The following is a 27,611-nucleotide window of genomic DNA, read 5'->3' as shown; positions in this document are numbered from 1 at the left end:
GGAAATAGGGCTTCGATGAGGAGACATAACAGGCAACTTAATAGCTTAGATTTTATTGAGAGCAAAATGTGTCAAATATATACTTTTTGATGGTCTCGTCATGTAGATCGCTGAAATATATCAAAAGGATTGTAAAAATGTATGGCCATAGAAACTTAAGAGGAGCTCATTCGTCGTCAAATTAAATGTTCTAGTGCCTCTTCGAAGAACTAAGACTCATCAGAGGACAACTGAAGTCCCATTGGCCTTCAAGACAGCTATTTTAACCAGAAATATCACAAGATTCAAAAATTGTGTCTCAGGAGAAAAGAGACATGAAACATTTAGTCAAGGGGTAAGGAAAATCAGACAAATAGTCCAAAAAAATAGAAGCTTCATAGAGACACGTAATTCATGAAAACACATGTCACGCCTTGCTGAAAGCTGTATCGTTTAAGAATTTTTGAATCTGTTGTTCATGATTCAAGGGTCCAAAGGGAGCCCACTACCCACGAACGCTCAATCTCCGATTTCCTTTGGTCAACAGTAAGTAGTCTCCGTCTCTGAGCCCCTTTGGTAAACACTGCAGACGTTCCACCTTCGATCCGTAAAGTTGGACTAGCAATATTACTGCTCTAAAATCAACGAACTATTAGTTTCACAAACAGCTTTCACTTTTATCGAAGTCACTAATCGAGGGTGTCTTAACTTGTTGATTATACATCTGAGACTACTATTGCCGTATTAAAAATTTAAGTCAAAAACATTAGGTAGATATTTCCCAAATGAAATTTAATTTTCACCTAAAACAGGTATTCAAGGATTTCTCAAGTTCTTAATTATAAACCAAAGGGTAATTGTTGTAGTATATCAAGTCCGAAATCAAATTAAAAGTACATGAATATTTCACAATTATTGTTTCATTTTCATCTAAGCTGGTATTTAAAGATTTTTTAGGTTGTTGATTGCATAATTTTAGGTTATATACTAACATTCAAGTCGCAAATTAAAACTTTAAATAAATTATCAACAATTTGTGTTGAATCTTCACCCTAGTTTGTTGCGCGGTGCGTAGTGCATTCCGTTGGAATTTATGAAAACTCAACACAGGTGTTATAACATAATCACATACTGCCGTATCCTGAGCAGCTATTCCTGCTTCGACTGCTCTATTTTTATAAATTAACTTTTTATTATGGTTAATCAACGAATAAATAAATTCATTACTTTGGAAAAAATACAGATAGTGCGAGATTAACTTAAAAAGATTATTTGGCAACAACTTCGAGCGACTAAAAATTTCAATCGTACTTAAGATTTGATCTTTCAGTTCTTAAACAACATTCGTAATAAGATAATTAATCAGAACAAAAACCCTAGCATTTCCCAAAACCGGCATCGAAATTTCTAGATTCTCAAAATACTTGCCCCATCAAATTTTATTTTTTGAATAAAAGACAATATAATCTTAGTTTTCCATTTCATGTGTAAATATATCCTTTATTTTGAGATTCAATAAGTTTCTGGCTGAACAATATATTGATCCTCTGATAATAGTTCATTGCTTCTTCTTCATGAATGAGGTTAACCCTGCCAAATTTACGGGATATCGCAGTGCAAACAAGATTAGGGTAGCCTATGTCACTAAACAAAATTGGTCCTTTCAGTCAGGAATTTAGATCGATTTATTATTTTAGCCTATAGATTTCACTGATAAAGTAACACTAATTATTTACCCCACATTCAACAGCTTATTGTAATTAATTACAATAAATTACTGAATACGGATCATTATTGTGCTCTATTGAAACCGATTAGAACCTCAAATTGAATTTCTTGCAAAAAAAAAGAAAAAAAGATCTTACAACCTCTAAACTAATCATAACCATTGTTACCTTTGTCATCTGTAAAAGGGCGATTGCAGCTTATTGAGCTCTGAAGCAGCTTAAGTAAATAATTAATTCTAATAGGTTTCAGTAACTGCTCCTGAATGCAATTCAACAATTACAATTGTCTATTTGAACGCCAATAATTACAAAAATCACTGGCAGTTTGCTTAGAACGCGGGTTTCTTTTCAAAATTCAATTTGAAAGAAATAAAGAAATTAAAATAATGCTTAAGATAGTACGCTTAAGTCCTTTTCCTTTTATTCTTTTAAAATAGGCGTTTTAGTCTTCTTTTTGTAGGAAATTATATTTTCAAATGTTCAGCCTCCAAATGTTCAGAAATTTATTTCAGAAGGCGTTCCTCAAATCACATCACGTCTGCCCAAAATTTGATTTCGATAAACATTTTCCAAACAGATTCCTATTACTCTTTTTATGGCATTTGTATGAGGGTGTTGAACCTTATTTTCCATCAAGTTATTTTTAGAGTTGATTCACCTTCAAAACTACGCATATCGACTAAACTGGTGTATTCACAGGACTTCAGACCCCACTAGTTTTTGATAACTATATCATATTCCCACTTAAGTTACTTATTAATTGCCCTAAGATCACTTTCAGTAACTTTGAATTTTGAAACGCGCCATCTAGCACACAATGATATTCCATTACAACCAATGTTTTCCTAAAATAAGTTTTTGTTTTTCTTCAAGGCTCAAGCATACTTTACCCCCTGAAATTTTCTTCTTTGTTTTTATTATATTGAAGCCTAATCTAATTGCAGCTCCTTGGTTAATTTGCAATTTTTCTACCTGGTCCAGCTTCAACTTTACAATCCCCATTTCCTTGCTCTTCCACCGATTTTTCTCCCTCTCTCCAAGTTCTCTCTTCCTGCATTTTTCACGAGATATATGGTTTTTAGTATTTATGCCTCTGGTTGCTGCGAGATGTTTAACAAATTTTTCAAATACTATTAACCATAAAAATTGATAACAATTGGAAATACAAACTGAGACCGAATGTCAGGGGAAAATATAGAATGTATGTTATGTATTTTTTTCTAATAAAGAGAAAAAGAAACAGAAGTTAAATCAATAAACAATGATTTAAAATAAAAGATAAAAATTACTTGACAAATGAAGCACACTTTACTAAGAGGGTGAAATCAAATTCCTCAGCCTCCCACTTACTGTATATGCACTGATAATATAGTAAATTCAATCAGAGTAAGAATTAGAAGCGACAACCCGGACTTTGAGGTCGAATGAATAGAGAATTAGGAAGAACTATGGTATCGTCCCATCACTTAGAACGTTTTAAAAACAAATATTACTTATATTTCTACCGTTAGTAAATCTACACATGTAAATGAATTGAAAAAGGAACAACAATCAAATTAAAAAAAAATTCAAGAAAAGTATCTTAAAGAAAAGTAAAGAGCAATACTAGACCTGATAGAAGTAGAAATAAACCCATTATAAGTGAAGCTTTAACCAAACAGAAATTTTGTGAAAGAGTAAATAAAACCTAAAAAACTGAAACAAAAATAAAAAATAAAATGAAACATAAACAAACAGAAACTACCACAAATCCAAGTTGTTTTGTTAGCCTCTGACTTCTCCTTTGAAACGCTAGAGCAGTGGTTCTAAAAGTGTGGTACGCGTTCCCCTTAGGAGTACGCAAAAATTTGTATGGGGTACGCGGCTCGCCGACAAAAAAAAAACAAACAAACAACCCTTTAACTTTAGGACTGGCAATCTTATCCATATTTTAGCTATAGTTTACTTAGTACCGGTAACTGTGAAGGGGTACCTAAAATATTTTGTGGGTAAAAAAGGGTACAGTGTCTAAATAAGTTTGAGAACCACTACGCTAGAGTATCATTTGTGATTTACTGGCGACCAAACAAATTGTTTCATAAATTACCACTTAACGGTTTAAAAGTTTGCCATACTCATGAACTTCTTATACTTTTGATAAAATGAAATGAAAAGAATAAATGTCAACAAAATAAGGGTCATGTTAAAAAGTTAACACTAAATTGATAGTCACAAACTAGCCGGGTGAAATTCATTATTTGATTCTTCGGGGGGGGGGGGGGGGGACAGCTCAACTCTTTTGTTGTGATAGTTTCTATTCGGTTGTAAATTTGGCTTATTACATGAAAATTTCTGCTCGCGTCAGATTTTGCTACTCATTATTCTTAATATATTTTTTTGTGTCTTTTTATTTATTTTCAGTTGAAGAGAAAAGAAATTATATCTAAACTCAAGTTAAACTAACCAAAATTTTTAAGTTACCTTCATTTCTAGGATAAGCATGCAGGTTTCCAATCAAAATAGAAAATATGATAGAATTAGAAAAGAAGTGAACTATAAATAAAGAAAGAAACTAGAAATAGCTAAGTTTCCTACCGGCTCAGAGGCAGCCGTAGAATCGACCGTCTTAAGACTGACTAAAAACTCTTCAATGTCATCTTCATATTTCCTCAATTGCTTCTTCAGGCATTCTGCAGCGTTTCCAGTGCAATTTGTCAATAATAGCTGACATTGTCTATCAACTTCTTCCCTTACAGACACCAGACCATCCCATTCATTCTGAATTTGAAGAAGTGTATATTTTGCTTCATCTTTAGGCATTGATTGAACTCTAGAAATTTGAACTTTCGCTTGGATCAGCCACAGCAGTACTTGTTCAAAATGTCTATCCAGTTCACGTCTTGAATGTATTAATTCTTCAGCGTTCCGTAAAAGTTTGCAGACGGAGGACTTTTGACCATCAACATCCTTTATTGCTTTCATTTTTAAGGTTGATATTTTTCCAGATCGATCAAGTTTTGACTCTTTTGCAATAGTCAGGTACAGATCTTGTAGTTGATTTAGAAGGTCGTTATATTGGAGATTTTGAGCTAATTCTTTTAGCTTGTTCATTCCAGCCTCAATATTGTGGACAGAGTCTGAACTAAGGTCAATAGCACTTACTTCTTCAATGACACGCTCATTCTCTAAAAGTGAAACGTTCAATTTCATGCAACAGTCTTTATATTGCTGCCACAGTGGTCTAACAGATTGAATATTTTCTTTTCTAAACTTTATAAGATCACAGAGCACAATCCATCGCTTTTCAACTGACTTAACTATGGAATAGATTTCGTCCAAATCTTTTAAACCGAGCTCATTATCATTTAAAGCTGTTTTTGCAAGTTTTAATAATAAGTCAATAGATTCACCTTTGTCAATGATATCTCTTTCCAAAGCAGTAACTTCACAGATACTATTTTCAACTTCTTCATCAGAAAAGTCAATAAGCTTGAAAGGACTAAATACACATGATTCCATTCGATCCAGCCATACAAGTAGCGACGTGTACTGGTTTTGGATAGTTGGCAGAGCAGACTCAATCTCTTTAAACTTGTTTATCCTTAAATTACACAGTTGTCTTAGTTGTGAGTACTGGTTATAAACCCTATTGGCATCTTTCACTGCAGGGCAGTCACTAACATTGATACTTAGCAAATCAGCAACGTGCTTAGCTTGAGACTGTAGATCAGACAACTCAGACTCTTTTGAGTTTAGTTCACTGCAAAATGTTAAGGTGTACGATTGGATTAAATCTGTGAGGTTCAACATGTAAATACCCGAATTCAAGCGAGTTTCAAAAGACTGCAACCACAATTCAAATTTATCCAACCTGAAAATGGAAAGTCACTATTATTTACTATTATTATTGCTAATATTTGCACATTAAAGCAAGTAATAAAATGTGACAAATTAATTTCGCATTTTTCTTTGTTTTACTTTTAACATTATTTTCAACATGCATCATCTGTTTTCAGCACACAGACAGCTAGGGATAGGGTACAGATGAAATGCTCTAGGCTAATTCGGATGCCTTGTCTAAAATTCCATTTTTAATACTTCAAATGGTAATGGGAAAATCCTCTTACCCATCCCTCCCTACAGAGACCGGGCAGTATGCACCTATAAATCGTATAAAATCAACTCAAAAGTAATGCATTTATTTCTTATTTTTATTAGACGAAACAAGAGATATATATTAATAGAGCAAATAAAACCAAGTTAATCATGGTTCCAATTTTGTGAATCCATAGATGCATAGTCTACTTTTGTCAACAAATCTACGTTCGTTATTATTGCAGTTAAAATTCACTACCAATGTATGTTAAAATATATAGAACCAAATTATGTATTACTAAACAGAAGGGCAGATCCAGGGGGGACGAGGGGCCTTAGGTCCCTCCCCCAAGATTTTTCTGGCGTCCTCAATCGCATTCCGTTCTTTTTTCTTTCTTTTTTTTAATATTTTTTAAATTCAACTTTTTAATTTGGTGCCCACCTCGAGTCACATTGGCACCCTTGGTTCAGCAGTCCCCAAAACCCAAGATTTTGCTCTTAATCTGTTAAAGATTCAGACATGAAACCGCTCGCACGATCAGTCTACGAATCATTTCGTCATAAAATTATAAGACAAACCTCATTTTAATGGAAAATTAATCATATAGTTAAACTTGCTTGCTAGATCTTCGTCTTCAAAATATGTTTTCTTTTTTTCTTTTTTGGCAAATTTGTTTTATTCTATTTCTTGTGAGCCTGTCGATTTAGGTTACGGTTTCTGGGAGTCATTGATAGGGGTATGATAAGGATGTGTCACGGGAGGGGAGACACATTATAAAGGGAGTTTTGGGAAATGTTTTGGACATTTGAGTTTGCCGAGTGGGATTTGGGAGAGCTAATCCACATGCCCTATCTTATTGAGCTGCCTGACTGTAGTTAGATGCAGGATAGAATACTATCTTCCTAGGACGAAGTCCTAGTGGAATGTCTCCTATGTTATCTTAACATAATGCCAAAGTTAGAAACTACCCAGATTGATGAGGTCGACGTAGGCTGGCTGATTCACAGGTATCAATTATCTCAAGCTCTATCGTCCCTGCAAGACAACTTGGAAGACAATTGAAATTTTTTTATTGGCCTTGTCTCCCTCCCTTTCGCCACTGACTACCCCGATATTAAACCAATATTTTGTTTATTATTACCTCGAAGTTATGGGGGATAAATAGATAATGACCATATCAAAAGGCACTGTAAGTATGGGTGCCAATAAGAACCTCAGCAATATATTGAGAACGACAGGGAGATTTAATCTGAAACTTTCTCGGCTACTATTGCTACTTCTGCTCTTACAATTTAAATAAATAAAAGAGTGTAAGTGTCTCCTGGTTGTCGAAGAGTCAAAAATTCCAGGTTGTAAAAAATTCTTTGTCAATGATAATAAATTTTATCCCATTAATCGATTTTTTTTTATCCAACTCTAAGGAAGAAAAAAAATTAGTCTGGTCTACTCATTCAAAAAGTCTCAATGAAGCCATAGTAATTTATTCATCAAAAAATCTGATCGCATCTGTTGTTAATACGCATTTTACTGCTGTAGGAAAATATTATTGGCTTTCAAAGAAATATTATTTGTCATTTTACATTAGCACCAACCAGATTCACACAAACGAACTGGTCTAACGAAAGCGTTATCTACATCCCCCCTATTATTACGCTCGAATCATATTGGCACCCTTAGTCCAGTGCCCCCCCCCAATATTTCTCTCGATCCGCCCCTGCTAAACTACGATGCCAAAAAAGATTAGATATTGGTAGTGGAGATTTAGGTAGTGGAGACGACAGGGAGATTTAATTTGAAACTTTCTCGGCTACTATTGCTACTTCTGCTCTTACAATTTAAATAAATAAAGAGTGTAAGTGCCTCCTGGTTGTCAAAGAGTCAAAAATTCTAGGTTGTAAAAAATTCTTTGTCAATGATAATAAATTTTATCCCATTAATCGATTTTTTTTTTATCCAACTCTAAGGAAGAAAAAAAAATTAGTCTGGTCTACTCATTCAAAAAGTCTCAATGAAGCCATAGTAATTTATTCATCAAAAAATCTGATCGCATCTGTTGTTAATACGCATTTTACTGCTGTAGGAAAATATTATTGGCTTTCAAATAAATATTATTTGTCATTTTACATTAGCACCAACCAGATTCACACAAACGAACTGGTCTAACGAAAGCGTTATCTACATACTCCCAAATTATTACGCTCGAATCATATTGTCACCCTTAGTCCAGCCCCCCCCCCATATTTCCCTCGATCCGCCCCTGCTAAACTACGATGCCAAGAAAAATTAGATATTGGCAGTAGTCCAACTGCATGCGTAAAAATTAAAAACAAAGCCGGGAACTGCATTAAAAGTCGATGTTAAACTTATTTTCTAATGCTGAATAAAAGTTTTGACCAACAACTAAGAATAAAAAAAATTACTAGTTGTTTCTCAGAAAAGATATTCATAAGCAAAGTGTCACTAAATAAAATACAAAAGTTAGTTGGTACAGGAAATATAATCCAAGAAAGTCAGAAAAGTAACAAAAAAAAAAACAGGAAAGTCAGATAAATCTAAAAACTAAGATGTAAGATGTTAAATGTTTATTCACACTCACTATATATTAAATGCTTATTCATGTCAATATATCTTTGCCAAATATACAAGATAATAAATTTATTTTCAAGTTAATACTTGATTCTTTGCAGCACCAGAGCATGCACAACTAAATACAACAAATTAATTGAAAGTATATCATTAAGCTTTAAAACAAAAATAACAGTCTCATAACAACCTTAACGGCCGACAAAAGGCTTAAATAATATACTGCTAGACCAGAAAAAGCTGAAATTGTCATTAGATGTTTTCAATAAAAGCACAAATAGATGCCCTAGATGAATTAAGTGATATTACCTTGTCTTAAACCGAGACTCCAGTTCCTTTCGCTCATTAATTCTATACAGAAGATTTAAAATTTGATTTTCAAGCTCGTCCCTTTGATGACTCAATAGCCATACCTTCTGAGACGCAACGCGCGAGTCAACTGGTCCAGCAGCTGAACAAATCGCTTTAGATGTCGTTTCACAAGAGGAAATATCCACTGTTGTTGCCTTCAAAGTTTGTAGATGACCCTGTAGCACAAGAGAAGCAAATCACTTCAATGCACAAAAAATATTCAAAACAAACATGACATTAATTTGATCATATTTGACTAAAGAAAATACGTCATCTTAAATAAGTGTTCACACCCGAAAAAACACTATGCACTTTACAAGCTTTATAAAAATATCAGGAAAGCTTTAAATTTTAATTAATGACCATCAGAGGCGCCAATTAGGGAGGGGGGTCAGGGGGCATACGCCCCAGACTTCGAAAATTACCTTCGTATTTATATTTCACAGCTATTTTCTATTTTAGTTATAACCAACGAGACTGGCTAACTGGTCGTTTTTATTTGTGGTCCCTGTGCTTCGTTTTTTCACAGCTATTCAATAGCACTGTTACTTTTCAATGACCCGATTTTAAAATGTCCCGTCTGTCTCACTCTTGTACCACCCTAATTCTACCATTAGGAGACAATCTAGTGTTTAAATTTCTAAGAGTGCGTCTACACTATCTTATTATTTTTCTTTATTGTTCGTGTGAAGAATTCGTAGTCAATCTATGAGTAAGAAGCGGCAACAAAGTTTGGATTTTGTTGCGGTGAAAATGCGGAAGAAAAATGAAGAAACTGGCAATAATGTCAGCGCTCCAAGTTTCAGGTAAATGGAGATAGATTCCCCCACCTGTGACAGTCTTTAGGAAACAAGAGGAAGTTCGGTCTACATCCCTGAACCCATTGCAGGTTCCAGTAGCAGTAAAACCTCTCGCAGATATCTTTATGACGCGTCACGACAAATCAGCTCAGCCTATTCTTGAGAGATATCCGGCTTCCATTTCTAACGGAAGGAAATTCAGCGCACATTACTATAAGACTTATGAATGGATTGAATACTCAAAAACTTGAATTCCATGTTTTGTTTTTCTTGCTGCCATTTTTCTATGGGGACTCCAAGGTCTGAAGAAACTGCTGGAAAAGGGCCTTCATTGAGTCAGGATTTTGCAAGTGGAAAGAAAGTTCTGCTCTATTAAACCAGCGTGATGGTTCTAAAAGACATAGGCATTGTCTGTGAGCATGGAAGGAATTTAGGATAATTAGTACTGATACTACGAGATCTATAGCCAATGCCTTGATTCAATCCAGATCTCAAGAGTTTCAGGAAAATAGAGATCGTGTGAAGTACATTTTACAAACAATTTGTTTTCTTGGCCGCAAAGGTCTTGCTTTGAGAGGTCATGACGAATCAGAAACATCTGCAAACTCGGGCAACTTGGTTGAATTGATGGAGGAAATGTTTAAAGGTGACGAAAAGGTGAAGGCCAAGTTACAGCGCCAATATGGTCACTATTGTATTCATCAGTACCAAAATGACCCAGTTACACTGATAGGAAATGCCTTGCGCCATGACATTATTTCAGAAGTAAAATCAACTATTTACTTTGCTATTCTTGTCGACGAGACAAAAGACATTTCTAGAAAAGAACAATTAGCGATCCTACTCAGTTATATATCAAATAGAAAAGTAGGAGTGACCAATCGGCTGCTATCACATGCAGAAATTAGATGCCGAGAGCTTATCCAACTCTATTTGTGAAACTATAGAAAAGCTTGGTGTAGATTTGATGCTGTGTATTGCCCAATGTTATGACGGCAGATCCCTTATGAGTAGAGAATATAACGGAGTTCAAGCAAAGTTTAAGGGAGAAGGTGCCTCGTGCAGTTGTACAGTGTCACGGCCATAGATTAAACTTGGTTTTGATTGGCTGCCTAAAAAATATCAGCGAACTTTCGAAATTTTTTGCTGTGGTGCAAAGACTTTACGTATTTATATCATGCAGCGATACTCGAAACAAGCTATTTGTGGAATCTCAGCGTATTAGTGGACAAAAAGTCTTGGAGCTTGGGAGGACCGTCCAGAGTCACTGGTTTTACGCAGTCAGCTCTATTTCGAAGGTGAAGGCCAGATTTGATTGTATTGTTGCTGTGCTTCGCGCAATCTCTGATAGTTCCGACGGCGATGCAGCGTATGAAGCAAAAGGACTACTGGACAAAATCAACTCTGCCTCTTTTGTTACAACTTTGCATATAATGGAAAAAATATTAGTCATTGTAAACTGTTTATCAGAGCAACTTCGATCCGAAAGTTTGTTGGTTTATAAGGCACTTGCACTGATTTCTGGGTATATGAGATACTCCAAACATTGAGAAATGACAATGAATAGAACAACTTTAGCAAAATTCAAAACCCGTAAACGCAATACCAGTCAGCCAGTTCAATCAGACTCGAGTAAAATTCTGTGCTCTGAGGGAATGACCGTTTCTCTTGGAAAGCAGCATCTGTCAAAAAAGGGATTTCAAAAAATAGATCTTCTTCGAGCTATCAAAATCTTATTTCACCTCCCAGTTGCCTTTCCTGCAGTGTTAAAACTGATGAAGCTACTTGCTACTTTGCCTGTGACCACTGCCAGCAATGAACGGTTCTTTTCAGCATTAGGGCGTGTGAAGGTTTATCTGCAATCGACGATGGAAAATGACAGATACAGTGATCTCATGGTAATGGCCGTTGGAAAAAAGGAGGTAAAGAAACGGGATTTGGATAGATTAGTCAACGATTTTGTCCAAGCAGCAAAGTCGCCGCTACCCCCTGTTTTATGTACCTTTCCGCAATGTTTTTTTTTGCGACATCTTCATTAAAAAAATCGAAAAAAATCCCTCCCCCCCCCATAAATTTTCATGAATTGGTACCACTGATGACCATCTTTTGGAGCTACTAAATTTATATAGATAAAGGCATGTAAAGGGGGAAACAGATTTATTTCCTGTATGCCTAACTATCATAGTCAACGCACTAATGTTGTTCAAAAACCTAGTACAAGAAAACTGCTAAAAGCCTTAGTCATTGTCTATTGCCAATCAGAGCTGTGAAACAGAAGAAAATACCCTTGAAAGCAAATTAATAGCTAAAAAATCTAAATGCACAACTAAAAATTTCTAGCTAGAGATAGCAGAGGTTAATTTTCGAGAAATGTTTGTAACTTCTTTATTAGGCAACTACTGTTCAATTGTATCTGGGACCGGCAACTTGGGAAAAATCTTGGGCGTCTCCCTCTGTATTAGGTAGGCTAAAATAACAAAAACAAGCATTTGGAGGACTTGATAAGAGACTAAACGCGAACTCACTATGATATTTGCCGTTTCAATGAAAAATCCTGATGTGCTCTTGCTTCTCTGTTCCATGACTTTTACTAGCATGTTTCTTTTTAACCAATTTTAGACTGCATGCTGTTTATTTATCTTTGCCATAGAGACAGATTTTTAATGATAATTTAAAACAGAAAAAATACTAACCTACAGTCAAAATGTTAATCAAAATGAACTAAGTCTATCTAGACACAGGAACTTATTTATCCAACCTTGATAGATTCCCAAAATTCTTTAAAGTAGTCCTCTTTAGTGTCGATGCACAGCACCAGTGCGATTATTATTATTTGTAGGCTCCCTAAAAGTCAGGCTCCACAATGCACTTTAAAGAGATGCTTGTGGCTTTCTGGATTGTAATCATATTACCAGAATGAGTATTTCAATTTGGGAAACAGGAAAAGGTCTTTCAGGCTTAAATAAGGGCTATATCAAGCTATGGCAAGACTACAACCCTTATCTGGGCTAGGTATGACGTCCGATGGGACGAAACAGGACTCGAGTTCCAGCTGAGTTTTTCACAAACTTTACTGATCATCAATGCAATTACAATATTGTGTATCTTTCACTTGCACATATAAAGTTTCCCTGCTATAATTGCACACTCAACTGACGGCCAGACTCCAAGAGTTTTCAACTTTATCAATGAAAATACGAAAAAAAACATTAATTTTCCATTTAATGGAAATACCCTAAAAAGGTATCTTTCGAAACCTAGGAGGGGAGGGCGGGAAACATAACCAAAGACCAAAATGAGAAACATCACTATCTGTAAACCTATTTTCACTCTCTCACTGCTGAAAATGACCATCACGCGGTGAGATATTTAGCCAAGATACCACCCATTAAGATAGCTCTGGCACCCCTGAAAAACTTTACAGTGGCCAATCTTATTGGTTTTGGGATAAACATTACATAGGATCTGAATCAAGGTAATTATTAGTAGTGAAAATAACAATGACAGTATTACATACCTCAAGAACAGCTTCAGTTTTGATTAGCTCTTCCATTGTGGAAGGCAATTCCACGCCAAGGTCTTTTATTATTGGTTGGTAAGCCTGCTGTATTTTCTCAAAGTGTAAGTTCAAAGATGAGTACATGATAATCAGCCTCTTCAAAAAGTCTCTCCAAGTGGCAAGCCCTGACTGTGAGCTCGAAAGACGTTCTCTAAGGGCATTGGTTTGCTCACGTAGAACTTTATTTTGTTCTGGATCAAGGTTTGATTCTAATTGTGATGCACAATCTTCTGTTTTGGATATCAAAGATTCTCCCTCTGGACAACGGACAAGGATTGCCTATAATACGGATTGGTCAGTAATATTAGTAAAATCTGACAATAGCCTTATGGGCAGCTATATAAAGTTGAGTTCTAAGGATGGGAATCAGTCAAAGTTACTGATTTTAAACTCCTGGAGTGAAAAGTCACAAAAATGAGCTGACCAGCTTCTGGGGACAGATCAGAATGAGAAAACAAGAGCTACTAAAAATAATACAACAAATTAGACTGTATTTAGACTGTAAATTAAGATAATAATGAACAACAGATAATGGAGATTTAAATGCAGAAAAATAATAGTTCATTATCTTATCAGAACCGTCAGGATAAAAAGGAATAAAACGAAAAAAAACATCCAGTTTCCAATGAGATGATCTAATTAATGTAATGAAGTCCCTACAATTAATTATTATACCATGCAGTTTGGCTTTGAAACACTTAACAAGTGTCAGCTTTTGTAATTATCAAATTATTTTAAAATTTTAGTATCTTTCAACAGTTTTAGTATCTTTCAAAATATTTCACAACAAAAAGTGCGTCATCCCACCAAAATTATATTCCTGCACCTGATCCCAAAATAAGAAAATATATTCTAATTAAAAAACTATTTAGTGCAAAATTGACAAGGCAGGCAAGTTCAGAACAATAATGTTTACTAGCTCAGCTTTCTTTTTCCATTTAAGGCATCCTAGCCGAGTGGCTAGCGCTCTGTTCTTATTGCAATCCTTGCCGAAGGTTTCAAATCAGGAAGCCAGTACCTGCACAACACAGACCATTAGTGAGAATACAAAAGAGTTCTAAGTTTTCACAACACATCCTAAAACTAGTAGTTTATGACATGCTGACATCTATAGTCACAATTTGAAATAGATTTCTAAACCTGGACAACTTAGTGAAAAACCTTAGGATATTGCTGCAACAATAATCTACTTGCTGTAGTGCTAAGCCACTTGTGCTCCATACAGCTGCACACACTTCTCCTTCACCCCAATCATCCAAAGCTTATCTCTTTTCCCCCTCCCATGAAGTTTCAGGTTGCTCTAGATATTTCTTTATGTCCTCTTCCCACCCTACTCGGAGACAACCTCCTTTTCTTTTGGCACCAGACAAATGGCCAAAAAGCACAATCTAGAAAATGTTTTAAGTGGCTTAAATACTGTACTGCTTTCCTATAAGGGAAAACATATGGAGGGATGCCAGGGCATCAGGAGCCTCATAAGGGTATGAAATTCTTATGAAAAGTTTGTCAAAATGAACAACTTGCCTGTCATTGCAGTAAGGAAAAGATCATCTGCTCTAGGTCAATTGATTTATTTAGAAAAAGTTAGACATCTCAAGAAAAAATAACATGATATCTTTGACTATTTCAACAACTGACCAGTTTAGAAGAGAGCCCATGCATTTGTTCTATACTATATAAATCACACCCAGGTAAACAACTCAAATGGCAAAAGGCAGACAATTTGTGAATATACTGAAAGTCCAGCTGCAGGTGAATTTTGTGGTTTTCCTATATCTAATATTACCTTTTGAATTTATCCAAATCATTCACACTCCTTTTTTGTAGAAACTGTTTTCTAGTGCTTTAGACTTGGTAACCCTCTCTGAAATCACTTTTTTGGGATAGGGGGAAGTGCCCACAATCAAAAGAAAGTTGTATCTGTGTAGATTATCTGAGAGAAAAGCGTCGAGAAAATGAGATATAAAACATACTACTATTCTTCAGCTAGTTGGCAAATATATATGTGCCCACAATCAAAAGAAAGTTGTATCTGTGTAGATTATCTGAGAGAAAAGAGTCGAGAAAATGAGATATAAAACATACTACTATTCTTCAGCTAGTTGGCAAATATATATATATTGTTTCAGCTAGCTGAGACAATATTTATGGTTACTCTTTTTATGTGTCAATAGTTGGAACAAACTATCAAATGAAACAGTTACTGCTGAATCCGTTGATGTTTTCAAATGAAGGCTGGATGCTGAGCGGTCTTCTAGAGAGTGTAAACTCAATTGGGATGCCACTGATCATTTAACAGCACCAGGTCACTAAAGAACTTTGTATACAACTCAAGTCATCATTCTGAAGCTCTACAAGGAGAAATCCTTAGACTGTTCCTAGTTACAATTTAAGGTTAGTTTAAGGTGACAATAAAAAGTAGCATTGGACAAAACCTATTGTTGTCTCTTGCCAGACAATAGCCTACAGAACTGGATTTTTCTAACAGAAATGTTTAGAGGGTGTACAACTGACAAATAGACATACTTTGTCTTGACAAAAATTAGTTGTGTTTAGCATAAATGAAGATGAAAAGAAAAGTGATAGCTGAAAAGGAAAGTTACCTTAATAACAAAAAAAAATATTATAGAAATTCACAGCCTACCTTTCAGACATTCAGCCTTTAAATGTTGCTAGAAAGTACTTGCACATAGGGAATTGAAGAGACCCCCCCCCCCAAAGAAAAGAGACTAGTCTACGAAATCCTTTACTAGAAAATTAATGACAAAAATTGTCATTTTTGTCTCTAATTTTTCAATTCCAGAAGAAATCCTCGGATTCCCCTATACCATTAACATTGGACATATGTGAAAGATTTCCAATAGCAATAAATCAGATTATGAGGTAAGAGAAATTTGCCCTGGCAATAGAAAATGCTTTATAGTACAAGACAAGCATTTTACAGGATAATTAAAAGGATACATTATTTGTTCAAACAGGTTTCTGTAGTCTTTACTTGATGAAATGTAATTTAGTCCAGCTCAGCTAGGATACAGTAAAATTTAAACAAAATATTATTGGAACCAATTTTAAAAAGTTGATAACAATGGAAGGAAACATATAATCTGATTAATAGCCTTGCAATATTTGGTCAATGTTGGTATTACCTGAACAATTGTTTTTGGGTCATGAAACTATTGTTAATAGATGCATTTTGACTTTTTGAACATCTTTTCTCTCTTGCAAAACTACCGCAAATGAAATATTTGCACATTAGGGGGGGTGGTGGTGGTAAAGCATAGCATATATTAAATACAGCAATGGTTAGTTTACGTATTTAATATATGCTTTGCTTTACCCTCACCCCCTAATGTGCAAATATATAGCCCAAATTTGTTTCTAAACTATTACAGATTTGCAATTTCAAGTATCCAATCAACAACAACAGAAATGATTGCAATTGTATATGTATAAATACAAGAATATTTGGGCTGGAATAAATCCATAACGGTGAGTTTGCAGTAGTTTTGCAAGAGAGAAAAGATGTTCAAAAAGTCAAAATGCATCTATTGACAATAGTTTCATGACCCAAAACAATTGTTCAGGTAATACCAACATTGACCCAATATTTTGCATATTCAAAGATAAGGATTGCATTTTTTGCGGTAAGTTATTATATATACCTAGGCCAATATCTGGGACCATCAGGAGAGGGTGTGCTTTTTCAGTAATTCAATAGTAAGAATTACATGGTTTGCAGAAAGCTTATATATATATACCTGGGACCATCAGGTGAAGGCGTCCATTGTCAGCAAAAGCAGCCATACTATTTGAAAATATCATGAAATAAGGAATAATCTATAGTGGGACTCCTTTTATTTGTTTGTATGTTTCCTGCAGGATTTCCAACCACTACAGGCATATACTTATAAAACTTTGAAGAATTTACCTAAACTTTATCAACTAGCAAAAAAGCCGTTAAATTCAGATTTAAACCCGAATTTTCAATTGATACTATAAGAATTTCTATAGAAACGGGAGGACAGAAAAGATGTGCACATGTGCATTGCAATTTCAATTTTTGCCACACGAGCGCTGTTGCCAAAAAATAAAATAAAAACCTTGCATTTAAAGGGTTAAGTTGTTTTTTACTTGTAAAACCACATAAGCCTGTGTAGACTGCATCTTGATTTCAAGACAGTAACAAAAGGGGAAAGCTAAATCTTCTTGGAAGATATCGCCACTGTGCAATTAAGTTTCCGTGTATTTAGCATAAGAACAAGAATTTCGTCTTTCATGGAAGTGGCACATTTTCTCAAGCTATCTTTTCGACGTTTTGTTTATTTTTTAGTGTGTCCTTAGATCCCATTGTGCATCAACTAACTCTAGTCCAATCTATAAATAAAAAAAAATATATATAGACTATAGACCAAGGGATTAGTTTGTTATAATACACAAATTTAACCCCCAATAATTCTTCTAAACCCCAATGGAGCTCCAACCCCCGTTTAATTCAACCTCCTTAACCTCCATTCAACTCAACCTCACCCTTCATTTTATCTTCCGTACAATTCAACTCTCATTTAACTTAGCCCCGTGCAACTCAATCACGTTCAACTAAGCCCCTATACAATTTAACCGTCATTAAATTTAACCACGTTTAAAACAATCCTCATTTAACTCAAAGAAATTCGACTCAGCCCTTGATCAACTCAACGCCCCTTCAACTTAAACCCCATGCAATTCAGTCCTCCTTTAACTCAATCCTCATAAAACCCATATTCCACTTAACCCATCGTTTTTTGACTCAACCCCATTCAGCTCAACCGTCCTTAGATCTACAATATACCTAGAATATGTAATTCAGCCCGTTTTGTCAGAAGTGGTAAAAGTTGGGTGGAACATAATTGTCTTTATTTACTGGTAAACTCTGAAGTAAATTTTTTATGCTGCTTTAGTGCAAAATTAGTCCTCCTTCCCCTCTAAAAAAAAACAAACAATTCATCCTTCTGTTTCAGATGTTTGAAATTAGAAACAAAATTAATATTCAGGGTCCGAACAGGCTCCAGCTTCATGGTTGCAGCAAAGGGATTGAGTCAAATAGGGTTTGGTTGAACAGAGGTTAAGCATTAGGGTTTGGTTAAATGATGGCCGAATTGTAGGTGATTTAGTTGAATGGTACTGAGTTACACAGGGGTTGAATTGCATGGGAGTTTAGTTAAACATAGTAGACTTTAAATTGGGATGAGTTAAGTGAAGGTTGAAGTGCACAGCGGTTGAAGTGAATGAGGGTGGAGCTGAGCAAGGTTGAGTTGCATTGGGGTTGAGCAAGTTGAGTCGGACGCGGGTTGAGTTTAACAGGGGTTCAGTTAAATGAGAGTTCAGTCAAATAGGTTGAGCTGAACACGATAACGAGGGTTCAGTTAAATAGTTGAGCTGAACAGGATAACGAGGGTTCAGTTAAACGCACACCCACAACTCAGAAAGCTCAAGTAAAATAAAAAATCCAGATTAAAGAAAAAAAAATTTCTAGACGCGCTTGTCTAGAATTATTTAATGGAAATCTAAAAGAGAACTGATTTGAAGTTTTTGAAAAGATAGTTTCATGTTCTATACGGGCGTGGCCTTACATGATTCTTAAGAAGTTTACTCGTGGAACTGAGACAGGTTTGTTTGTTTTTCTTTACACTATTTAGGTATCTGAAAAGGGGAATTCTTCGGGAAAATATCTGCAAATCTTACAAACTTCATGAAAAATTTTCATCATCGTTCCATGACACCCACATCGGAAAAAAAAACTCTGAATTTGCATCTCAAACTTATCTCAAGTAATAGAACACTGATAACAATAAAAAAGCACCGCAAGCACTAGTGTTGTTTCTCAGCTAAATAAAACATACGGCTTTTACAGTCAAGTAGTCGCATTAATAAAACATCATTAAGACTTTTCCAATACTTCAGGCACGTGGCGAATAACTTTGAAATTTCAACTACATAGCGTCAAAACTTGACAAAGTATTTACAATAGCCTTTAAGTTTGTCAATAAATCATAACTTCCCACAAGTAAATCAGCACTAACTAACAACGGAGTTCTTCTTAGCGACAGTTCCGCTCAGCGGGGGGGTCGGACTGTGACAAATCATAGAGTCAAAACATTACGCAAAGGATTTGTCATACGTCAGTCGCGAGATTTATTTTAATTCTTGGCATGGTTCGAAAATGCCCTTTAAGTCTTAAAAGTCTGAAGTATATCAGAGCTAAATCTTAGAATTCATCAGTCTGTTGGTTCTAGTTTTTTGGTATCATGGAACATGAAAAATAGATCATTATTTTGAGTTTTATTCAAAAGTTGCTTCTAAGACGTCACTTCCACGCTAAATTAATGGCATTGGGACAAATAGATAATTTTGAAAATTTGATAAATGAAAAAAAAAATTTACAAATCATAAGCGAGAGCAGGTTCTTCAGAATAAAGCGATTATGATTATTGGTAAATATGTTAAAGAGGTCCATGAAACTAGTGCTTGTTTGTTATATAGTGCTTGTTATAGTGTTTGTTATATGGGCCCGCTTATTTGGAATAAGTTGCCAGTGAGTATTAGGATAGCTGGACACCTGCTTTCATTTAAGAAAAAATAAAAGATCATTTGTTGGAAGGTAATTAATTTTTTTTAAATAGGAGAGATTGATTTGAAGTTTAATTATGAAGAATTTAAATATTTAATTATAGTTATGTTGTGATTTTTAATGGAATGTATATTTTTACTTGTTATTGCCTTACTTCTACAAAACTGTAAAGTTTTTCTTGGTACGGCAGCATTTTGTGAAAGATGTATTTTGGTTTTGTATGTGATGAAAATAAAAAAAAGTCAGTATTTAAAAGGGATAAAAGAGAAACACCTAAGTAGTTGTTCTGGTAGGCGGCCTAAAAATGGGATTTTCTTTTTAAAAAGACTTAATATCTTGATTCTAAATCAAGCTCAAACGGTTTTCACGAAACTAAAAATTCCATCTTGTCGACCATGATTTTCTATATTCAGTATGATATATTGCTATCCACTTCCAGTGTCCATCTCATCATCTTTTTACTAGCGTGGATTTTCACATTTTCATTTATCCTTATTTAATTATAGTTTGTTCGAGTGGGAGAAGAAACATTACCGGGTTGTGTTTATGTATAATTAAGAAAAAATTTCCGGAAAAGAATTTTTCCAATGAGAACTAAAGAGCCATATTAAACTTAAGCCCAGCAGGAACAAATTCCTATAATAACTAAAATTCAAAGCAATCAAAAACTAATATTAACAAAAAAAAAAAAAAATGGAACCCAAAATGAACATACACTTAAAAAAGCGATCATGGAAAACATACCGATAGAGAAAAAAATTTACTAAAAACAGGAGTTGGGCTACAGCTGTTTTCCCTTCCCCAACCATAAAAGTTTATAGATTGTTGCGTCATTAGCGTTTCGTTGAAAACTACATGCATCTTGAGCACTATATTTAAGAAAAAAACATCGATGAAAAATAAATGTAAAATTACTATAACTATTAAGACTACTGGAAATAACTAATGGAAACTAACTGACTATTTAATATATAATGACCCTAATTCTTGAAAACTGAGAAACTCAAAATTTTATTTTACTGCAATTTCTATTTTTATTTTTCAATGTTGTAATATAAAAGAAAATATTTCTATTATATTTGATTCTCAGTAAAGCACAAATGAAGCAACAAACTTTAGACTTTTACGGTTAGAAAGAGGGTAAAGGGCGGTAGCCCAACTCCGGTTTTTAGTAGTAGCTTTTGTTCGTTTTAAGTTTGACTTGAACATTCAATTTAATTTTTACTCGTTTTCATATTTATTTATTCATGTATATTAATACCTCATATGTTTTCTATGGTCGTTTATTTTAATTTGTGTTCGTGGTGGGTTCCATTTATCCTTGAATGGTAATTTTCGGTCCTTTTGAGTTTTAATTATTATAGGAATTTATTTTTGCCGGTCTTAAGTTTACTATGGCACTATATTTTTCTTTGGAAAACTCGTTTTTCAGAAACTTTTTGTTTAATTAATTTCTGTTCATTTTGATTGGCAAATTTTTGGTTTCGGTTAATATACTGAGTATTTCTCCAGTTTTCATTTCTCTGGCGTAAAAATTAAAATATTTAATTCTAATTTAAATGTTTCAATTAGTGGCTTTTTATTTATTTGACACCCCTCAACATTCCCTGAGAGTTTGAACTAAACGTCTTTAGTCGTTCTTGAGATATTTCAGGTACACCCTTCTGATAACCGAGATGCACAAAGTATCTTTGATTAAATATTCTGGCCCTTAGCCACTCTTAAGATAATGCAGATATAGTCTGTAGATAACCTGGATGCACATAGCTTCATTTGATTTAGCTTAAAATATCCTTTAGCATTCCCTGAAGGTTCAAGCACTGTTCAACATGCCCTGAAAGCTTCAATTTAATGCCTCGCCCTTTCCTGAGATATTGCTGACGTGCCCTTTTGAAAATCAGTATGCAGATAGTGCGTTTTGATTTTGTTTACCATCCTTTAAAATTCTATGAATGTAGTCGCAAATAAATGTAACTCCAGTTGCAAGCAGTCGCATTCACAGTCGCAAATTATCACAGTCGGAAGTAGTCACTGTTGCAGATACAGCCCTTCGCGTTTGCAGCCGCAGTAGTAGCAGTAATGACCCTGAAAGTTTCAAGTTAATACCCTTACCTGTTCCTAAGATATTGCAGATATACCGTTTTGATAACTTGGATTCAGATAGTTTCTTTTGATTTAGCTCGACAAACCCTTCAACATTCCCCGAAATTGCACCTCAATACCACTGGTGTTTAAGGTGTAACCAGGATAAAACCCTCCCACTTTCTCAGAGTGATAAATCCTGCATGTTAAAAATGAATAAATTGAATAATTTACAATCCATTTCCCAGGGGCTATGGGGGCATGGGATTTGCGGAGGTAAAGCTATCAGACCTTGTGACTACTTTGAATAAAATGGGTTTTTAGTATTTCTATCAGTGCAAAGAGGAGTATCTAAAGGGCCTCCGTTCCTCTTTTAACTTTCTTTTCAAAACGATTCTAAAGTTCCAGCTTTTAACAACTAATTCCAACAACTAATTAAAATCAAGTAGTTGCGAGCATCAAGTCATGGCTAATTATAGAAAAAGCTAAGACGGATAATCCGGGCGCGATACCCCTACATTGCTATTCAATCTTTTTTGACAACCCTTCTACACATATCTTGTTTTGATTTGTTTAATATCCTCCTCAACATTTTTTAAAGGTTTTACCTTAATGCCCTTAGTCTTTTTGGAGACTCAGGATCAAACGTGCCCCCTTATATATAAACAAAGGACAATTTATATAACCTACAACACTTACCCCCGGGACTGCGGGGTTTTGTCATGCCTGGAAACATAGTTTTTTGACTTTTTGACACTTTTGATCAAGTGAGCTATTTCAAAATTTTGATCGGACGTCTTTGAGGACATTGCAGCTAAAAATAGCATGGCGTGGGAGATGTTTACCCTCCCATTTTCAACACCCCCTCAACATAGCCTGAAAGCTTAATATCTTCAGCCGTGCTCTAGATATTGCAATTGCACCTTTTTGAAAAACTAGATAAAAATGATATCTTTTGATTTAGTCAAACATGCCCCTCAACATTCCCTGAAGTTTCGCCTTAATAATCTTTTCGAACACAATCAGAATCAAACATTTGTCCTTTTCCCAACGACAAGTCCTACAATTAAAAAAAAGGTAAATTGTATAATTTAAAATCCTTGCCCTAGGGACTTGGGGGGCATTGCATCCCCGAAGGCATAGTTACAAGACCTTTTGCCTAGCTTGAACAAATCACTTTTTCAATATTTTGACCAGTGTTGAGGGTAGGGGACATCTAAAAAGAGGCAAGATAGGGGGGTAGGGCTTTTAGTCTCCCAATCACTTTGGAGTTTCAACTTACAGTACCGTATTAGTTTCAAGTTAATACCGTTAGAAGTTCCTCAGATATTGCTGATACGCTACCGGGAGCCCAGCAGCTTCACCCTTTTGACAACCAGCATGCACATAATATGTTTTGAATGTCTTCGGTTTTCCCCTCCAAGGCTGTGTTGTCATACCATTCCCATAGGCATAATCATTTGACCTTTACACTATTTTGGATGGAAAATTAGATTCCAAAATTTCTATCTAGTGTTTCCGGAGGGAGAGGGCTGGAAACCCTCCAACGACTTTAAAACATCCCCCTTAGCATTTCTTGAACCGTTCAACTTATTACCGTCAGCCTTTCTTAAGAAATTTCAGATGCACTTTTTGATAAACTGGATGTACACAGTGCCTTTTGATTTAGTTAAAGATACCCCCCAACATTCTTCTATGTTTTACCTGAATACTCTTGGCCTTTTCAAATAATTCCAGAATTAAAACTTTTCTCTTTTTCTAATGGTAAATCTTGCATGTAAACAACTTACTAATTGCATAATTTACAATCTTTGCCCCCAGACAGTGGGGAACACGGCATCCCCGTAGGTATAGCCGTTGCACCTTTTGACTAGTTTAATCAAAATGACAGTTTTAAAATTTCAACCATTTTTGAGGAGGCAAATAGGAGAGGGAGCTGGTCGGCCTTCAATATTTCTTTAACATCCCCTCAACACACCATGAAAGTTTCAACCTAATGCCTTCAGCCGTTCCTTAGATATTACTGATGTTCCCTTTTCACAACCAGCAAGGACAAAGTGTGTTTTGATTGTGTTTGACATCCCTCTCAACGTTTCCTTAACGTTTCAACGTTTTTTCTGTAAAGATTTTTCGGAGATACATGATCAAACATTCCCTCTTTTCTTGATAAAAGACCTTGTATGTTAACAACGGGCAACTTGCATAACTTACAACCCTTACACATTGAGCTAGGAGGGGGTTGTCAACCCCGGAGGCATAGTTATTTGATATTTGGACGATTTTAACAAAATAGCTAAATCAAAATTTTAATCAGGTGTATTTGGAGAGAAAGGGCATGGGTGGGGGAGTTGACAACCGTCCAATAACTCTTGATTCTTAAAAAGGGAACTAGAACTTTCAATTCCAATCGAATGAGCCTCCTCCAAAGTTTTTACGACCGCCTCTTCCATAAAAACCCTATATATTAAAAATGGGCAACGTTTTTTTTTTTAACTCCTATATTCACGTTATGCAATTACGTCGTTTTGAAACCTCGAGATTTTAAATGTCTGTTCAACCTTCTTTTGAAGGAGTCAACAGAGGGATTTGCAGGAATAACATCCATAGGAAGATCGTTCTAAATAGAAGTGCAACACTGGATGAAGTTCTTCCTCAAGAACCCAGTTCTTGGCGTGTCTTTCTTTAGATAATAGGACCGAGATGTGTACCTTCACGTCTGCCTTGTCGGTTGAACAAAGGGGGGATCAATGTGAGAGAACTATTTTGAGGGAGGCGAATTCATGTACTAATAGAAAATAGCCATCGACGCTACATCAAACCTTTCATTTACAGGCTGGAGCGTGTCATGTGTAGAGGCATAGTCCACCCTGTTAACCCTATTCTATTCAAAGAGAGAACACTGGAGAAATAAGTTCCCAGAAGACAAAGCTCGTCAACTGTCTTTTACAGTTTCATTTTTGAAAATCAAACTGGGGTGTTCACACGGCAACTGTGATCGGGCAATAAGAAGATCTTTTGTTTTCGATGCATTAATGTTAATCATCCATGCATCATACCACTGTTCGATTCTATAAAAATCCGTCTATAGGGAAAAAGAGAATTGTGTTGGGTCTTTGCGTTTTTAAATTGCTGATTGCGTCGTGGTATCGTTGGCAAAGTGATGCGGAGGGCTTGCAAGGTTCTCTCCCATGTCATTTATGTAGATAAGGAAGAGTGTAGATCATAAGACACTGCTGTGGGAAACCCCTGCTTTCACTGAATATTCGCTGGAAATAAACCCGACGAAGACAACCCGCATTGAACGATCTCAACAGACATCAACAAGCAGGCCACGGTGTCATACTCTGTCGAAAGCTTTGGCAATGTCGAATGGCAATAGCCTAATGTCGTACTCCCTTGCCAAAAGTTCAATCCAGTCCTGATGCTGGGCCGCTAGGCAGTCTAATGTTGAGCGTTTCCTCCGGAATCCATATTGTCTATCGCCTAGAAAGTCATTTCATTCCAGGAACTATTGAAATGTTTTATTGGAGACGCTCTCATAGACTTTGCCAACACAGGAGAGGAGGCTATTAGGTCTATAGGTGCATACGCTTTTTGGATCGTCATCTGGCTTTGGGGAAGGCATGAAATGGGTGGATTTCCATGTTTGTGAAAGGTTCCAAAGGGAAAGCATATCCGAATTAGCTATGACAATTGTCTAGCTAGTTCGGCACTGCAGGATTCGTGGACAACATTTGGTATGTTGTAAGGACCTGTGGCTTTGTTCACATCAAGATACCACAAAATCCGAAGGATCTTAAGAGCAGAAAAAACTCATACGATCCAGGACAGTACAGGTTTGGTCAAAGAAATTTAGCACTTCTCTACCTTCTTCATCCAGATTTGGAAATTCTGCAAAACCCTTAGCAAGAGCTTCGGCCTTTTCCTGTGGATCTTGTACCACAGTCCTTTTAATCTGTAGAGAAGGAATTGAAGTCCCCTTGAACGACGCTAAAACATCTTTGACTATTCTCCACCAACTTTTTGCCGAAGCATACTGAACCTTGGTGGCAAGTTTCTTTTTATACCGAACTCAAGACTGCCAAATCACAAGAACTGCATCCTTACGAGTGTTAATGAATGCAATCATTAACATTCTCTTAGCTCTTTGAAAATATCCGTCGCTTGTGTGCCTTTTACTTTGCTCGGATAGCCTTCTTACACTGGGCGTTGAACCAAGGTTTGTCCTTCCTGGACACCTGGATCCGCTTTGAGCAGACAAGTTTTTCAACAGAGTCAACTATGGCCTGCTGATACGTCTCTACGGCTTTCTCTGGACATTTAAGGAGAAAGGTTCTCCACTTCTGAGAAAAAAGAGTGTTTCTAAAACCGTCTCAATCGCCTCTTTTATATAACCAGATTGTCCGCTCATGCCTTATTGGAGGCGGAATACGAAGATTTCCACGTGCAATGACGGCAACGTGGTCACTTGTGAAAGCCTGAGCGTCTACTTTAAAGGAGTCAGGATTATCTCTAAGGAAGAAGTCAAGACGAAACGATCCGCTTGTGTCGTGATGTATGTCAAAATCAATAAATTGTTCAGCGAGTATGAGAGAGACTGTAGCTTGCATAACTTAACTTGTAACTTGAAAGTCCTTGCATAGGGACTGTGAAAGGTGCCAACCTTGGGGGCAGTTTTTTTGGCTTTTGGAATATTTTGAACAAAATAACTACCTCGAAATTTTGATCGGATGCATTCGGAGAAAAAGGGCGTGGGGTCCTTTACCCTCCAATCGCTTTTGAATCTTAAAAAGAGTGCCAGAACTTTCGATTTCCAATTGAATGAGCCCACTTCAAAGTTTATACCCCTTCAATAAAAACCTTATATGTCAACAATGGGCAACTAGCATAGCTTATAGCCCTTGCTCAGGGAGCTGGGTGGGTTGTAAACCCCAGAAGCATAGTTTTATTACCTAAGGAGTATTTGAAAAACCTTATGCGTTAACGACGGGCAACTTGCATAGCTTACAGCTCTTGTCCCCGGAATATGGAAGTTTTGTCAAGCTGGAGGAAAATTTATTTAACCTTTTCGCTATTTTGAAAAATGCTTATCTCAAAATTTTGATCGGGTATACATTTGAGGAAAAGAGGGTGTGGTGGAGAGGGGCTAGTTGCCATTCTATCACTTTTGACAATTAAAAGGACACTAGAAGTTTCAAGTTCTAATCGAATTAGCCCCCTCCAAAGCTTACACGCCTACCTCTTACATTTGAAGCATACCTGGGAAAAATAATAATAAATAAATACTAAAACATAGAAGCCTTATGGCTCTTTACTATAGGCAACGCTAGACCGTTGCTTCCTAATCGGGAAAATTACGCGTGCTAGAAAAAATAAGTTTTAGTTTTTGGAAAGTCTTGCGGGCTTGACGGCTATTCCCCCCTCCCTGAAATACTCTTTTTACACGACATAAATATTTAGGACTTCATATTAAAATTGGTTTTTATGACCCCACCCTACTCCTCCACCAAAAGACAAATTTTCTTTTTTCTTTTAACTCTGTTTTCATTTTCAAGTTTCACTCCTAAGACTTTATTTTGCAGATTCCTTTAAATAATAATTATTCCCAAACACTGGAAAGAAAGCTTAGAAAATTACGCTTATTAAGGAAAAAATGTTTTTACTTTAATGTGTTTTTATATTTCTTCAGCTGAAATCATATGCAAGGGCGCATCCAGGGTTTTAGTTTTGGCAATCGGGGGGGGGGGGGAGAGGGGTACAATATAAACTTCAGAAAACGCATCTGAAATTTGTTTAAACACGTTTATATTATGTTTTTACGAATATAACAAAAATTTAGGGGGGAGGT

At 35.8% G+C, this 27,611-nt stretch overlaps 1 protein-coding gene across 1 annotated transcript in view; it reads right to left on the bottom strand.

Annotated features, from left to right (window-relative positions):
• LOC136028707 (muscle-specific protein 300 kDa-like) overlaps positions 1-27,611 on the bottom strand; it is a gene marked incomplete in the record, with an annotated part of 463,479 nt that overhangs the window by 42,878 nt on the left and 392,990 nt on the right. The window contains 3 exon segments of the mRNA XM_065706609.1: positions 4,281-5,556; positions 8,674-8,891; positions 13,033-13,353. Coding sequence (XP_065562681.1) covers positions 4,281-5,556; positions 8,674-8,891; positions 13,033-13,353 — 1,815 coding nt within the window.

This window comes from Artemia franciscana, chromosome 1 (assembly GCF_032884065.1).
Source record: "Artemia franciscana chromosome 1, ASM3288406v1, whole genome shotgun sequence".
NCBI lineage: Eukaryota > Metazoa > Arthropoda > Branchiopoda > Anostraca > Artemiidae > Artemia > Artemia franciscana.
Note: the sequence above shows the minus strand (reverse complement) of the source record. Positions and strands in the feature narration are given on the sequence as shown.